We start from the raw sequence: 16,101 nt of genomic DNA, 5'->3' as shown, positions 1-16,101 counted from the left end.
GCCCAGCCACTGACCAAATCAGATGATGCTAACCTAATGTTCCAGGGGAGAACAAAGAAAACACTTCAAAGATACTCTAAGGCTCTCCTTGATGCATGCCGGCATTGACCATAGTGACTGGGAGGAACTTGTTACCAATCATTCATAATGGCAACAACTTGTCCATCAATCTGTATCAATCAGTCTTTGAGTCCAAACACCTTAATGACTAGCCACAGCAGCGGCAGAAAAGGGAAGTAAAGGAAGAAAATCCTGCACGTTAGATCTGACTCCCTTGCCCCATGTGCCCAAAGATCTGCGGGTCCAGAACTGGCCCGTTCAGTCACATGAAAATCCATGGCAGAAACTCGCAACACTCCGTACACGTCACTCTCGAATCGAGGGATAGCCAATGATTTTCACCTTGGAGTGAGCGCAGCATAGATTTACCAGAATGATGCCCGGGCTCCAAGAGTTAAATTCCCAGGAGAGATTATATAAACTAGGGGTATACTCTCTAAAATTTAGAAGGTTGAGGAGTGATTTGATCAAAGTTTTCAAGATATTAAGTGAAACAGATAGAGAGAAACCATTTCCACTGGCTAGAGAGGCTAGGACTAGCAGGTATAGTCTAAAAATTAGAGCCAGACTTTTCAGAAGTGAAATTAAGGAACAGTTCTAAGCAGAAAGGGTAATAGAATGTTAGAACTCTCTTCTGCAACAGAAATTGATCCTAGATCAACTAAAGTTTAGATCTGAGGTATATAGATTATTGTTATCCAACAGCATTACATGGTATGGGGCAAAGGCCCATATGGAGTTACACACAGATCAGCCATGATCTCAAGAAATGGCAAAACAGGCTTGGGAAATTAAATGTCCTACTCCTGTACCCATGTTCCTGTTCCTATGATCCTAATTACATTGCCGGAAAATAATTTTTTTTTTATGATGCACTCACTGACACCAGAAAACAATCTTACAGAAGTTGTCTGAGCCAGATGTGGTACAAGACTACCCTGCAGACATTATCCTATTAGTTGGATATATTTCTGCCTGAAGAACACCAATCAGATGTTTTGCTTTACTGCAGTGTCTGTGAAAGTAAGGACAGTAAATACTCAATATGCAAATACTTTGAGCTTGTGGTCATGTGTTAATTTATGATTTTTGACCACAATTTGTACAATGTTTGTAGTTTCACACTGACAATACCTTTCTCAGCCCAATCATGCTCTGATAAATGCAGAATTTACTCAATTTCAGACCATTCTGTATCATTATCACTCCCTTATATCTGAATGCAGAATTAGAGACATCATAGTCAGACTTTATCAGATAAAAATATCCTCCATATTGTGGCCCTTTTTCCGGACATGCTTAGATTAAACCTGAAGTAATGGTCTCAGTTATTAAACTGACGTGGTATGAAACTCATTATAAATTAGCCTTTCTACACTGATTTCAGTATAAGATGTCCTAGAAGCTCCTCAATGTACAAAGGTTTTTGAGTTTTTTTCAGTTTCACTGAACACTGGTGTTTGTTGAATTGCTGATCATTATTGTAGTTGCATGTAGTCTGGATATCTAAACTATTCATCTATCTACACCCATATAATCGTGAAATTAAATTCCTTACTTACAGCATGATGAAACAGACACACTGACAGCCAGAATAATCCAGGCTATGTCAATTTTGCTGAGGCAGATAGTTGCTTTTTGTTGAGGCTTATCTACTTCAGCTACATGGGAAATGTTTCTGGGTATTTCAGGGTCCCTAGTTCCTGCAGGGACTACTCTGTTCAGGAAGCTTCCTGCTGCTGCTGTGTCAAATTCAGAGAAGGTTGAAGAGATCTCAGGTGTAGACATAGTTGACAGAATGCCATTAGAAAAAGAATCACTTTCCGTCGTGCTGAATGTTGTCATGGAGGTTGAAATGTAAGATTCAAACATGGCTGACAGGTTTTGATCACCAACTTTCAATAAATCCTTAAGTCTATCTATATATGGGGGATAGTCACTCGTTGTTATGATAGACAAATCCAGGTTTAGACCTGGCTCTGATTTTAATGACAAGCTATCAAAAATAGATGTGACCTGTGAGACGGAACTAATTATCAGATTAGTTGGCAAGGCAGGAAGAAGTAATGGCTGTGAAATCTTTTCTTCTGTATTGCTTGATCCCTCAGCTTGCCAGAGACTCTTAAGGTCATGCAGGTTGTCACTCTCGTGCGGTGTAACTGCAACATTTGAAAATTTCAGCATAGTGATGTTATGGATATCAGAGGTTCTTGAAACCAGCTCAGATTGATGGTTAACAGATGAAGGGATTGTCTTGAAATCATGGTATATTCTGGTAGTAAATGAAGAATGCAGTATCACATTTCCATGAAGTTGTACGGGCTCCACTAACTCATTTTTATGAAGTGGAGACACTCTCTCTTTTAAAGGTGTTGGCTCTGAATACAAAGTACTTTGATTGTGCACGGAAACAGAGACCTCCATTGTTCTGTGATAATTATGGGCAATATCCTGAGGTGAGGCGGACAGTGGTAACTGGATGATGGTAGGTGTGGGTTCAATTAAGCTGGTATCCATCAGCTTGATGTCATGGGCTATCTGAAGATATTTCAAGATATTTCCATCTGTATCTGAGGTCCTATGCCAGTTCGTATAATCCATTATCTTGGGATTAGCACTAGGTTTGGGAAGTGCCGTGCTTACAGAAGTTAACTCTATTAGATGATTTTGAGAACTTGAATTAGGAGGCAATTCTTGTGCAGTGGATACTTGTTCTTCTGTCAATGCCAGGATCAGTAGAAATACTAAATGCAAATAAGAATAACATGTTACTTGAAATCAAACAGCAATGTATAGCAATATCATATCATGTAATCATAGAATGATACAACCATTTGACTCATCACCCTTATTGGTTGAACGATCAAACTAGCCACACTCACCCACTATGGAGAACATCATTCCAACAGCCCTGAAGATTGGCGTTCTTTAAGTATTTACCTAATTCCCTTTTAAAAGTTACCAATGCATTTGTTTTTGCTACCCTTCAGGCAGTACTTTCCAGATCACAAAAACTCACTCTGTTAAACAAAGGTTCCTCTTGTCTCCTCTAATTCTTTTACTAATCACCTTAAATCTGTGCCTTCTGTTTATCAACCTTTCTGCCACTAGAAATACTTTCTCCTTATTTACCTTATCAAGCCATTCATGGTCAAATCTCCTCTTAACCTCCCAGTTCTAAGGAGAAAAGCTCCTCCTTCCACATAACTGAAGTCCATCATTCTTGGTATCAGCTAGTGCATCTCTCCTGCACTTCTCCTATGGTGTTGACATCCATCCAACAGTGTGGTGCCCAGAACTGGTCACAATTTTATAGCTTAGGCCTAACCAGTATTTATTTATAAGGTTTAGCATAATGTCCTGCTGTTGTACTCTATGCCTCAGCAAAGATCCTATTTGCTTTTTTAACAACCATCTCAACTTGTTCTGTCACCTTCAAAGATTTGTGCAATGCACCCCAGAGCTCTCTGTTCCTGCATCCCCTTTAAATTGTATCATTTAGCTCATTTTGTCTCTCCTCTTTCTTGCTACCAAACTATCATTTCACACCAGTCTGTATTAAATTTCATCTACAATGAAACTGTCCATTTAACCAGTCTGGCTATGTCCTCTTGAAATCTGTTACTATCCTCCTCCTGTTTACCATACCTTGACATTTTCTCTGGCATTTGGCCAAAGCTCCAATATCATAATACCTGCTCCAAATTTTACATCAGACATGGAGAGAGAACCTCTTACAACCTCAATTAAGGCACTTAAAAATAGCAGATAACCTGAATTTTACTGTGCTTTTACAATTTTATCATGGAAACAATGGAGATTCATAGTCCCACTTGGTTAAACCAGGCAGCAAGGAGGTAGAGCTCAGTGCTGCCTCTGCCAGCCAGTCACCTGGAGAGCCAACATGCGGTGGAAGAGAGGATGGGGAGAGGAGGGCATTGACAGACAACAGAAGGCGCCAGCACTGATGGAGGGGGAATGCTGCAAGGGTCACAGAGGGGCAGGGACATTTGTTCTCAAAACACTATACAGGGAAAAGTGTTGGGTGAGGTGGGTTGGAGAGAACCTACAGGATCCGGAGAGAATCCACCTGCCATGGATTAATTCACGTAGTCATTGTGACCACAACCCTGAAGTGGAGGCGCAGTGCAGAGGGAGGGAGGTCCAGGCACTGGCGGAGACACAGCAGGAATGTCAGGAGCAGCAAGAGGGCCAGCCTCCAGGTGGGCATGGCTGAGAGAAGCTGATTTTCAGGGGCTGAGGATATGACTTGGGAAATTAAAATGAGCAGCAATATTGGCAAACAATGATAGCGAACAACAATATTTAAAACTGTGTTCAACAGAGTGCAGGAGAAACATATTTTACTAAAAGAACAAACTATACACTGGTGAGACTCCATGGAAGAATAAAGATTTAAGGGAGCAACTGAGGGTTAAGGAAAGAGGCATACATTAAATACAGACAGCAGAGAAGTACATTATGAGAGGGGATTAGGAAAGAAGTAAAAAAAAAATTAGAAAGGCAAAGCAGAACAATTAAAGTAAATTATCAAGAAATGTAAAAAAGTAAATTATTTCACAGGCACATCAATAGAAAAGGAAGTTTATGATGGAAATAGGACCAATATCGGAGAGTCAGGATAATATGACAGCTAACGATACAGTGATGACAGAAGTATTAAATAATTATTTTGCTTCAGTATTACCAGGGAGATGGAACAGGTAGACATGACATGGAAGAATGAGATGAGCAATGAGATAAGTGTATTTATATTAAAAAAGGGGATGTAAACTAATCAAATTCAAAAAGGATAAAGGATCACATCCACATATTTAAAAAGAATTTAGAAGAGATAGCAGACGCATTACTAAACATATTTAATAATTTGTTAGAAAAAGGTGTAGTGCTGGAAGACTGAAGGATAGATAATGTGATACCTATATTTAACAGAGTGGAAAGAATGTGCCCAGGGAATTGTAGACCAGTCATCTTAACAGCTGCGGTAGGAAAAGCAATAGAATCTAACTAAAGGAGAGAATACAAGAACATCTAAAAATGAAAAATATAACAATGAAAAGTCAACATGGTTTTCAAACCATGACCAACCTTAATTAATTTTTTGAGGTTGTAACAAAGACAATGGTAATGTAGTAGATGTAATTTATCTGGAGTTTCAAAATGCCTTTGACAAGGTGTCCCATAATAGACTAGTGATTAAAGTATGAAAATGGAGAGTCGGGGGATAAGTGACAGAATGGATTGCTAGCTGGTTTGAAGACAAAGCAGAGATTGGGAATAAAGGGTAGTTATTCAGAGTGGCAGAAGGCGGGAAGTGTTGTTCCACAATGATCAGTGCAGTGGAACACTGCAGTTCACAATTTACATCAACAACTTGGACTTTGGAATCTAAAATACAATTCCTAGATTTGCGGATGTTTTTGAGGAGATCGTCAATAACTGAGGAGGATTGCAAGAAATTACAGAAGGGCATTAATAAACTTGCAGAATGAGCAAATAAATGGCAATGAAAATCAACACAAATAATGTTTGGTACATTTTGGTAGGGAGAATAGGGAGGTCACTTCTTACTTGAAAATGCATCTCGAAGTGAGGTAGAGAAACAAAGGGATCTCAAACAACAAACACATCGATCACTAAAAGTTGGACTGCAGATTGACAAAGCTATAAAAGAACGCAAACCAAGCACTAGGCTTTACTTCTAGAGCGATAGAATTAAAAGGAGAAGTTTAATAAGGATGATACCAGAAATGCTGGCTATATATATCAGAAAAGGATTGAGAGGCTGGTCTCTTATACTTGAAAAGAAGCCTGAGGGTGCTCTAATAGAAAGGTTTTAATAGAGTGGATATAGAGAGAATATTTCCTGTTGCAGAGAAGGGCACAACTAGAAGCCATTTATAAAACTACACACCAAAAAAATCCCATGGGGAATTCAGAAGAAACTTTTTTTACCCAAAGAGTCGTGAGAATGTGGAACTTGTGACTAGGGAGTGATTGAAACAAATAGTATAGATGCATTTAAGGGAAAGCTACAGAAAAACATAAGAGAGATGGGACTGGAGGGTTACACTGATAGGTTTAGATGAGGAAAGATGGGAGGAGATTCAAGTGGAGCATAAAGACCGGCTTGGTGTTGGGCTGGACATCCTATGCAATCCAATGTAAACAGCCCCTAGATGAAGAAAGGCCTATTCCCAAAAGGCACAACTATCTGCAAGTGTTCGAACAGCAGTGTCACTGCAGACTGAGGCTCTCCGGGAAGGCGGTCGTCAATTTATGTACCATGCTTAGCAATGAACCCATGGAGGTTAATAGACACCCAATGCTGGTGGCTCTGAGGATCACTGTGGCTATCAAGTTCTATGTCTCTGGATCATTTCATGGATCCACTGGGGACATGTGTGAGATCCCACAAGCTGAAGCTCATTGGTGCATTAAGGAGGCGACCAAAGCCCTTTTCAAGAGACCGGCAACTACATGCACTACCACACTAACCCAGATGGTCAAGTGGAGAGGTCCATCAACTTTGGGGTGATCACTGGATTACCCTGGTGCAGGGGTATTATCCACTGCATGCGTGTAGCCATTAAAACAACCACGGACCAACCAGCAGCCTTCATAAACAGAGAGGACTTTCATTCCATCTGAGACCATCGAAAGGGAATCCCTCAGGTGTGTGCATGGTTCTCAGGAAGCAGCCACGACACCTACATACTCAAGTAGTCCCAGGTGCCAGAGCTGTTCTGGCCACCCACCCACCTTCATGGATGACTTCTCAGGGATATGGTTCCTCTGAAGACACGGTTCCTCATGCCTGTGAAGAACCCAAGCACTGCAGCAGAAGAGAGGCACAATACCTGCCATGGGTCCAAGCAAACAACCACCGAGCAGAGCATAAGGCTGCTGAAGATGAGATTCAGGTGCTTAGAGTGATCCGGTGGAGCCCTTCAGTATGTCCCTGTGGAGATCTCACGTATCGTGGTGGTCTGCTGTGCTCTGCACAACCTAGCATTGCAGAGGGGAGAGGTCTTGCATAAAGAGCACACGATCAATTGCTACTCCTCAACTGATGAGGAAGATGTAGGGGAGGCTGCTAAGCAGGCGGTGCAGGATGAGAAACCCCTTGCACCAGAGGCAAGTGGATTTGAGATGTGCAAGGGAGGCTTTGCACAATCTCATATATATCTGGTTCTTGTGACCCTAATACCCTTTCACAATCCGTGCAATAAAGACTCACCTGCTATTGCCTCCTTCATTTCGCACTCCATCGCCCAGCACCCAGGTGCATGGTACATACTGGCAAAGCTGAGGAGCTGACCAGATGTGGCCTACTTCAACACAAGCAGCCCATTGAGGGAGCAAGGCTGTAGATGAAATCTAACAAGGTAGCAAGAATGGAAAGGATGAACAGCAGCAGTGAGTCAAACATTTATTAAGTTGGACAACATAATGAAGACTTTACATGTACAAAATCAAAATGCCCATGGACCCCAAGTTCAGCTAGGTGCTCTTCTTAAACACTTTTAAGTCTGCCTCTATGATGTGGAGACAGGATGCTGATTGGGCTGCTCCATGGCGGCCCTCCTCTGGCTAGCTGAGTTTTGGAGAACACTGGCAAGCTGATGGGCTCCTGCACAGGTGCAGGACCCTCCCCTGTCAGCGCAGCTACTGGAGATACTGTCTCTAGCAGAGGGGTTGAGGAGCTGCTGTCCACACCAAGGAGATCCCAGATGCAGCAGGCAGCTGGTCCTTGTCTCTTACGAGGCACACCTGCATCTCCTCGCTGACCTGAGAAGGACGAACACTTGGTGGAGGCCTAGGTCCCACATCTCCCTCTTGCCTTGTCACTACTACATAAAGCTCATGGACAAGGCGATGATGTGCAGGTTTGCATGCGTCCCCGACATCCACTGAGTGGCTTTCTGGAGCGGGCTATTCATGAGGGTTGGCAACTTCTCTATGAAGTACGCCATGCACCCATATGCCTGAGACATGGCAGAACTCATGGCCTGGATGGACTCCTCCATCATCGCACATGAGTTCCAGGAGCCTCTGCAATCAGCACCAGATGTTTCCTTACCTTTCGCTGAAGCTCCAGTAGGTGCAGAGGCAAATTTTCAGCCTGAGATTCAACATGGCCTCCCACAGTCCTCCAACTGCTAGTGGCCTCAGCTGTCATAAGTTCCATCAGCTGCCTGGGTGCGTCTGTGATGTGCTCACCAGTTTGTGACCCTGAATCTACTTGCAGGCACATACCCACTGACATGAGAATACCTGCGCTCTTGGAGGGGCAAGTGGATGATGTGACATTGCACCCTCTGAGAATCCCTCCCCCTCCTCCTCAAAGTTGGCCGACTGGTCCCCAGTCTCTGCAGCTGTGTCCACTGTGGGATGACCAAGACCTGCACAAGAGAACACAAACATTGAAGGGTTAAGGGCTCCCCAACTCTTCATCCCAACATGCCTGATATGGAGCTCCATGTGTCCAGTGGTGGACATGACTTATGTGCTTCATGTGTGGGCCATAAACACCCTTGTGCCCCTGCACTCGTTTACTCACTCTCCTGTGATGACACTCCTATCTTGCCATCAGCAATTGATCGACCACCATGCGACTCAGTCAGTTCCAGAGCCTCCTCCTCAGTCGGGGGTCAGGGTACGCTGGTGTGGGAATCCTCTACCAGTCTTGGCCCTCTCTTTATTATAGGTGTCTGTTTCTCCTGCAAGCAGAAAGAAGGGCGCTGTTAGTTTCCCCTTGAAGACAAGCACAACACTTAATGCTGCTGGCAGCCCCTTAGCCCATGATGGGGGTTAACGAATGCCTCCTGCATATATCTGTCTTCAAGGGACCTGGTCGGGGTCAAGGAAGACAAGCAGACCCCTCTTGTTGAGATGCAGCCTTGCCCCTGACAGGAAATGTCACTGCCTGCAACTGGGTGGTCACTCTCTCCTCACCTGATGTACCTCTTACATTGCCACATGCAAGTCCCAAAGAGGAAATCAGTATGGAGGACCCGCCTTGGAAGAGCAATGGAGGTCATTTTCCTGTTTTCAGCACTGCGCTCATGCTCGGGCAGTGATCCCACATCTCCTGATCTTCTCTCCAATCTCCGACTGGGCTTACTTGGTCAGTCAGGGTGGAATCTTCTTACTGCCCCAGGGGAAGAGGTCCTCCTGCCTTGCCTTGTCCTTGCAACCTGAAGGGGGGCCTGGAGGGAGGTTTTACCAAACCATGGGGCCATCTGTGGCTTCCTTCTGACATTTTTGTAGCATGCTCTTGTTCAGCTCCTTCGGGGTCTTCTGCACTGTAGTTAGCAGGAGCGGTTAGGTAATCTCTATATTCGCTACCTGTCCAGAACTACACATCATCAGCAATTTCAACATTACTAGTGGAGACACACTGTTCCATATCATTCACAAACATTGTGAACAGCAGACGTCCTAGATCAATTCCATGTGAGGAGCGTTTATGGACACCATCTATTTTCCATTGTTAAGCCAATTCGCAAAACACTTAAGCCATCATTTTGCAAAGGATTCTTCGAAACACAAGCCATAACTTTGCTGGAAGGTGGGCAGAAACTCTGGAAAAATGGTATATACAGTTGTTCATGACATTTGTCCAGGTCTACATGAATATTCCATTAAAATTATTCTTGGAAATAGGGAAAGCTTAGTGGATATGCTAAGCCCTAGAAAATCTATCAATTCTATGAATTTTAACTCTGTATCAATGTTATATCTATTTTTTAAAGAGTGCACAGATGACTTATTTAAACTGCATAGCCGCTTTAAATTGTTTTGGGAAGCCATGCAGGTGTAGTAATTTAAAGGGGTTGCCTTGGGCATAGCCTGCAAAGGGACTTTCAGGGTCATTGCAAGGCAACACAGCTTAGAAGGAACATTGCTGTGTAAACCTTGCCTTGATTCATCGCCCTCTCCAGCTACTTGTTTAGGCTGAATCAAAATTATCACAATCAGTTTAATCCAAGTTAAGTTTTCAACACTGCATTCAACCAAACATCAACATTGTTTATTTCTACATCACAAATCTCTGCATAAATCAAAAATCACTGTGCATAAAACCTTTATCCATGCCTCTGTGACTTCTAGATCTGGGGCAGAATTTTCCTCTCATCGGGCGGGCGTGCGCCCGACCTAAATGAGCATAAATGATGCGCGGATGATGTCGGGCGAGTGTCCTGACATCATCGCACGCTTACGCGGTATTTCAATCAGTGGGCACGCGTGGGAGTCGGAGCCACGCCCGCCATTAAGAGGCCAGTTAAGGCCCTTGACAACACAACTGATGGCGATTAAACGTAAATCCGTGTGATTTTTCACTGGTTGCATGGGCAAAACAGGCAGCCCAGAATTTGCAAAACCTCAGGCAGGATAAAAAGGGTCAGCAGCAATGCCAGTGTGAGCATTGAGGAGTTTTGGAGATAGTTTGCAGCTGGTTGCTCATTGGTACTTGGCAACTTCAGCTCTGTTCGGGGTTTCATTTTTTAGCATTTCCAGGCTTCATTTCAGGATTCATTGCTGTCTACTAGGTCCCCGGAAGATTCAGGCCATGTGGACCTTTCCAGGTATCAGACAGCCTGCCCTTACCCTGGTAATGGGGATTGTGATCTCCACTGGAGGCACCTCTTCTGAGGAGGAAGAGAGGTGCAGAAGGGAGAGGAGGCCAGGTGTCCCAATGCAGCTTCCAGGGGAGTGACCTATGGGAGGAGAGGCGCAGGCACTAGGGGCGCAGGGCCAGCAGGGAGTCCAAGGTGGAAGGGGCCACAGAAGACGCCACTATCCTGCTGCCAGGGTTTACGGGCGGCAATGCAGCTTCCTCAATATGTCTGAGGTGCAGTGCCGAAGGAGGATCCGCCTCTCAAGGGAGGCAGTGACCTCCATTTGTCAGATGATCGGGCCTGACATCAGCTCCGACTGTGTGGGTGGACACCCCATGCCAGTGGCTCTAAAGGTCACAGTGGCCCTCAAATTCTATGCCCCCAGCTCTTTCCAGGGCTCAGTGGGGGATCTGTGTGGAGTCTCCCAATCAGCTGTCCACAGTTGCGTCAAGCTGGTGACAGAAGCTCTGTTCAGGTGCGTATTGACTTTCCTTCATTTCCTGGTCAGCCAGGCTGAGTGAGCCCAAGGCTTTGCAGTGATTGCTGGGTTCCCCCACGTCCAGGGTGCCATCGACTGCACACACGTGGCCATCAAGGCACCAGCGGGTCAGCTGGGTACCTTCGTCAACAGGAAGGGCTTCCACTCCATGTTAGTGCAGATAGTATGTGACCATGGGATGCAAGTCTGTGCAAGGTACCCAGGCAGCTCCCATGACGCTTACATCCTGAGACACTCCCAGGTGCCGAGGATCTTCAGTGTCAGACTGGATGGACGGCTGCTGGGTGACAAGGGCTGTCCATTGCAAAGGTCACTCATGATGCCTCTCCACCACCCAAGAACAGAGGCCAGGCAGCAGTACAATAGGATGTCATGCCTCCACAAGGGCGGTGGTAGAGAGAACCATAGGTCTTCTCAAGATGCGCTTCTGATGCCTGGACCATTCAGGGGGCGCACTACAATATCCACTAGAGTGGGTGTCACTGATAGTGGTTGCTTGTTACGCTCTCCACAATCTGGCACTGGCAAGGTGGGACTCACTGGAGGAAGAGGATTTTGGCGAATCAGAAGAGGAGCCCGGTGAGGAGAACACTGAGGGCATGGAGGCAGATCTTTGTAACCTCCAGGGAGACAGGGACACCTTGATCCAATGCTCCTTCAGCTAGGCTGCCAAATAAACGCCACCACTTCATGCCAGGGCTGCCACCTCCATCGTGGATCACAGAAATGACCCTTTCCTTTTCCCCCAAGATACACTCAGTGCCTGTACAATAAAGTTTCAAGTCACCCATGTTCAGCATTACATACTGGCGTACCCTGCACCTACAAAACAAATGAAGCATACTCAAGTCAACAGCAAATGTAATATAATGTTGGCGCTCATAGATTATGAGCAGAACAATATCAGGTGTTGATGGTCACCATTAAAAAAAGGGCGAAAAAAATGGGAGAACAAAAGATCACCCGTGACCAGTCCCTCTTGTGCTTAAGATGCTTTAAACTTACGTTTATGGGTGCTACATCTCTGTGATCCCCCCTCACTGGCACCAGCACTGGAGACAGCCTGCTGACTCTGCTGTCCTGTTGGCCTTGATGACCTTGGCAGGCGTCCTCTGGCCCGTGGAGCCTGCGCGAGTGCCACGGCTGGCAGAGGGGCAGAGGAGCTGCTGCCGTCATCCAGAGTGCCCTGACAGGAGCCCACAGAGACGACTAGCAGCTCGTGCGCCAATGTGAGGTCGCTCTGGACCGCCCTTCTTGCCATTGACGGACATACACCTAGCTGGAAATCTGGGTGCCTCATCCATCTCCCACACGGACACTGACCACCTGTGCTCAGTCTCTCTGTGAGGGCTTGCAGGTCCGAGAACAACCCCAGGAACCCCTGATTCAGCTCCAGGAGCAGCCTCTCCAAGAAAGTCACCACTCTCTCAATGGAGGAGGCATTGCAATCGGCCACGAGGGTCAACACATGGACCCCTCCACAACGGAGACCATGGCACACAGGCCCTGATGCATCTCTGCCAGTTCCTCTCACACATCCTGCTGTACTTCCAACATCTGCTGCCTAATGGACGACTCCAGAGGCTCATCATTCGCCTTTGACTCAGCATCGTCCTGGTCTCCAGCAGTCCTCCGGTCACCAGTGCCCTGGGCACTCTTTGCCTCCACCTGCTCGCCAAGCGACTGTGAAGTGCCCTCACCAATGTACACCGAGATACTAGCTGCGGAACTAATACCCACCGAGGTGCTGATATCTGCACTGGTGCCTGGTTCAAAGAGTGGGTGCGACGCAGGTGCTTCTGGAGCATGGTGGCCCTCTGGTGTCAGGGGTAGCTCCTAAAGGTCTTGAGATTGGCTGCTTGGTGGCAGATCTAAGGCAGAAGGAGGACATGTCATTAGTTTAAGTCATCACACTATTACTGTGCATGCCAGGCACCTTGGTGACACAATGGAGATCTGCATCATGGTGCCATCATCTTTCAATGATCAATGGGGACTCCAGTCTGGAGGCTCCCATCAATGATGAGACTGCACAAGATTGTTTGCAGCATCTGACACTCTCACCTCAGTGCACTGCACTCTTACCTTCGTCTGACACCCTAGCCTCTCCAAGACCAGCTGACTGAGGTGCGTGCTGGCTCTCCAGCTCTAAGGCATCCTGCTTGTACTTGGAGAGGGTGAGGTGGTGTGGAGGTCCTTTGCTAGTCCATGACCTCTCAATACTGTTATAGGATGTTTTCTCCTGAAAGGACAGAGGAGCATTGATTAGTCCACGCTCTAACTGCGGCCCCATTGCAGCCTGGCTAACTCCATCTGAGGAGCACCTCACAGGGCACATCCACGACATGGTCCTTGAGGCACAAGGCACTCAGTCAAAAGTAGCCAGGGCTCACCCCCACTTGGCCAGCTCTGGTGTGATTGCTATTTGGCACTCAGACACTAACGCCCCAAAGCTTCATAGGGAGATGGCCAGCCCAAAACACTTCAACACACTGACCCATGCCAACATGGTACTCAACCTTCCCGAGCGCAGCAGGTCATTAAACCTCTTCCGGCCCCGCACCCAGATGGGCTGCACCGTGTCATGGCTGCTCACCCGGGCTGCCACCTCCTCCCATGCCCTCTTTGTGAGGTGTGGTAGCCTCCTCCCATCATCTCTGGGGACAAGGCTGACCCTTCTGGCAGCCACCTCCTTCAGAAGGACGGCAAGGCACTCATTAGAAAAACTGGGAGAGGGGGGGTGGGGGGAGGGTGGTGGTGGGTAAGTGCCCAGTTGACCTCACCTCCCGCCTGGCCGGCTACATCTTTTTTTGCAGCCATGTCGTTGCAGCAACTCCAATGTGGGCAGCCTCCCTGGGGCTGCCTGCACCGGTTTATGAACTGGCTACCGGGTCGCCATTGGACCTGGCAGCTGACAGGCCCTTGTCCCCACCTGCCCCTTCTCGAACATTCTGCAGCCAGGTTTAATTGGCCCACCAGCGTGAAATTGCAGTTGTGGCCCAATCATGGGCAGCGGTCAGCTTCCCGACCACTCCCACTTGCCCCCGCCGAGCCTGCCCGGTGAGGGAAAAATTCTGCCACAGCATGCGTTTCATGCTGGCCGATCATTAATTGGCCAGCCAGCGGGAAATTGCAGTCAGGATCTGATTGCGGGCGGTGGCCGGCTTTGCGACTACTCCCAGGTCCACCCAACGCGCCCACCCGATCAGGGCAAAATTCTACCCCTGATGTCTCCAATGCCTTTCATCAAAAATTATGGCATTTGTATCCTGGTCTAACTCACACTCACCCATTACCTCTGTACTTCTGTCTTCACTGACCTCCAATGTCTCCCAATGCACTGAATTCAATATTTTCAGCCTTTTATAAATTACTCCACAGCCTCACCCAGCACCACCCTACGCCTACCCCTGCCCCACTGCCACAACCTCTATAACCTCTTCAGCCATTGTCCTTCATTCCTTTGACTCTGTGGTTTTTATACATCCATGTTCAAATCAACCATGGTGGCAGGGCATCAATTGTCTCAGCCACACTCTCTGGAACACCTTCTCCAAACACCATCACCTTGTTATTGTTCTCCTTTCCTTTAAAAGCCTCTTCAGAATCCCACTAACTTCATGAGGAGCTTGGGCAAGCTTTGTGAAAACCCATGTAAACTGTATTTACGGCATCATCACCACTTCCAGCTTAATTGTAGAGTGTATTTTTTAAAATATATTCATTCATAGGATGTGGGCATCACTGGCTAGGCCAGTATTTATTGCCCATCCCTAATTGCCCTTGAGAAGTGGTGGTGAGCTGCCTTCTTGAACCGCTGCAGTCCATGTGGTGTAGGTACACCCAGAGTGCTGTTAGCAAGGAAGTTTCAGGATTTTGATCCAACGACAGTGAAGGAACGGCGATATATTTCCAAGTCAGAATGATGAGTGACTTGGAGGGGAACTTGCAGGTGGTGGTGCTCCCATGCATCTGCTGCCCTTGTCCTTTTAGATGGTAGCAGTTGTGGGTTTGGAAGGTGCTGCCAAAGGAGCCTTGGTGAGTTCCTGCAGTGCATCTTGTAGATAGTGCACGCGTTTGCCACTGTGCATGGGTGATGGAGAGAATGAATGTTTGTGGATGTGGTGCCAATCAAGCTGGCTGCTGTGACCTGGATGGTGTCAAGCTTCTCAAGCATTATTGGAGCTGCACTAATCCAGGCAAGTGGAGAGTATTCCATCACACTCCTGGCTTGTGCCTTGTAGATGGTGGACAGGCTTTGAAGAGTCAGGAGCTGAGTTACTCGCCGCAGGATTTCTAGCCTCTGACCCGCTCTTATAGCCACAGTATTTTTATGGAGTCCAAGTCAGTGTCTGGTTAATGTTAAGCCCCAGGACATGAATTAAGGGCACAAACTGACTAGGGCACAAATCAAAACTATTCACGTGAGGTACACAGAATAGTGTACCTCACATGAATAGGTATCGGTGCAGACTCGTTGGGCCGAAGGGCCTCTTCTGTACTGTGATTCTGTGATACACTAATCATTGTTTTATCAATAGAAATAGCTTAGCTCATTTGATAACCTCTGTATTGAAAGGCATGGACTCAAACCTCAGATAGATATGAAAAATCTCAAAGCATTATTTGAAGAACAAGGTATTTCTCTTTACTTTACTTTCAAAAAAGAAAGATAAGATTTGCTAGCTGCTCATTTGTTACTTGTTATTAATATGTCATATTTTCAATGTTTTTAATATGCTAGTTGTTTAGGCACAGTCCCTAAGCAACATTATTTACTTTTCTCTTTGTTTCTCTCTTTATCCAGCACTTTCTAAGTTCTGCTCCATTCTCACTCCTTCTCAACGTAAGAAAGAACTTTCATTTATACAGTAGCTTTCATATGTACTGGATGGT

General features: G+C 46.2%; 1 protein-coding gene across 3 annotated transcripts in view; it reads right to left on the bottom strand.

Moving 5' to 3' along the window:
* tmem108 (transmembrane protein 108) overlaps nt 1-16,101 on the bottom strand; it is a 228,844-nt gene that overhangs the window by 68,484 nt on the left and 144,259 nt on the right. For all 3 annotated transcript variants that reach the window (XM_078539173.1, XM_078539170.1, XM_078539171.1), the window contains exons 4-7: nt 8,645-8,804; nt 8,359-8,486; nt 7,322-7,461; nt 1,623-2,804 (exon numbers count right to left, since the gene is read on the bottom strand). In XM_078539173.1, the coding sequence (XP_078395299.1) occupies nt 1,623-2,804; nt 7,322-7,379 (1,240 nt within the window). In that variant the 5' untranslated portion in view covers nt 7,380-7,461; nt 8,359-8,486; nt 8,645-8,804. The remainder of the gene's footprint in view (nt 1-1,622; nt 2,805-7,321; nt 7,462-8,358; nt 8,487-8,644; nt 8,805-16,101) is intronic.

The sequence above is a fragment of the Cetorhinus maximus genome, chromosome 3 (genome assembly GCF_964194155.1).
Source record: "Cetorhinus maximus chromosome 3, sCetMax3.hap1.1, whole genome shotgun sequence".
Taxonomy (NCBI): Eukaryota; Metazoa; Chordata; class Chondrichthyes; order Lamniformes; family Cetorhinidae; genus Cetorhinus; species Cetorhinus maximus.
Note: the sequence above shows the minus strand (reverse complement) of the source record. Positions and strands in the feature narration are given on the sequence as shown.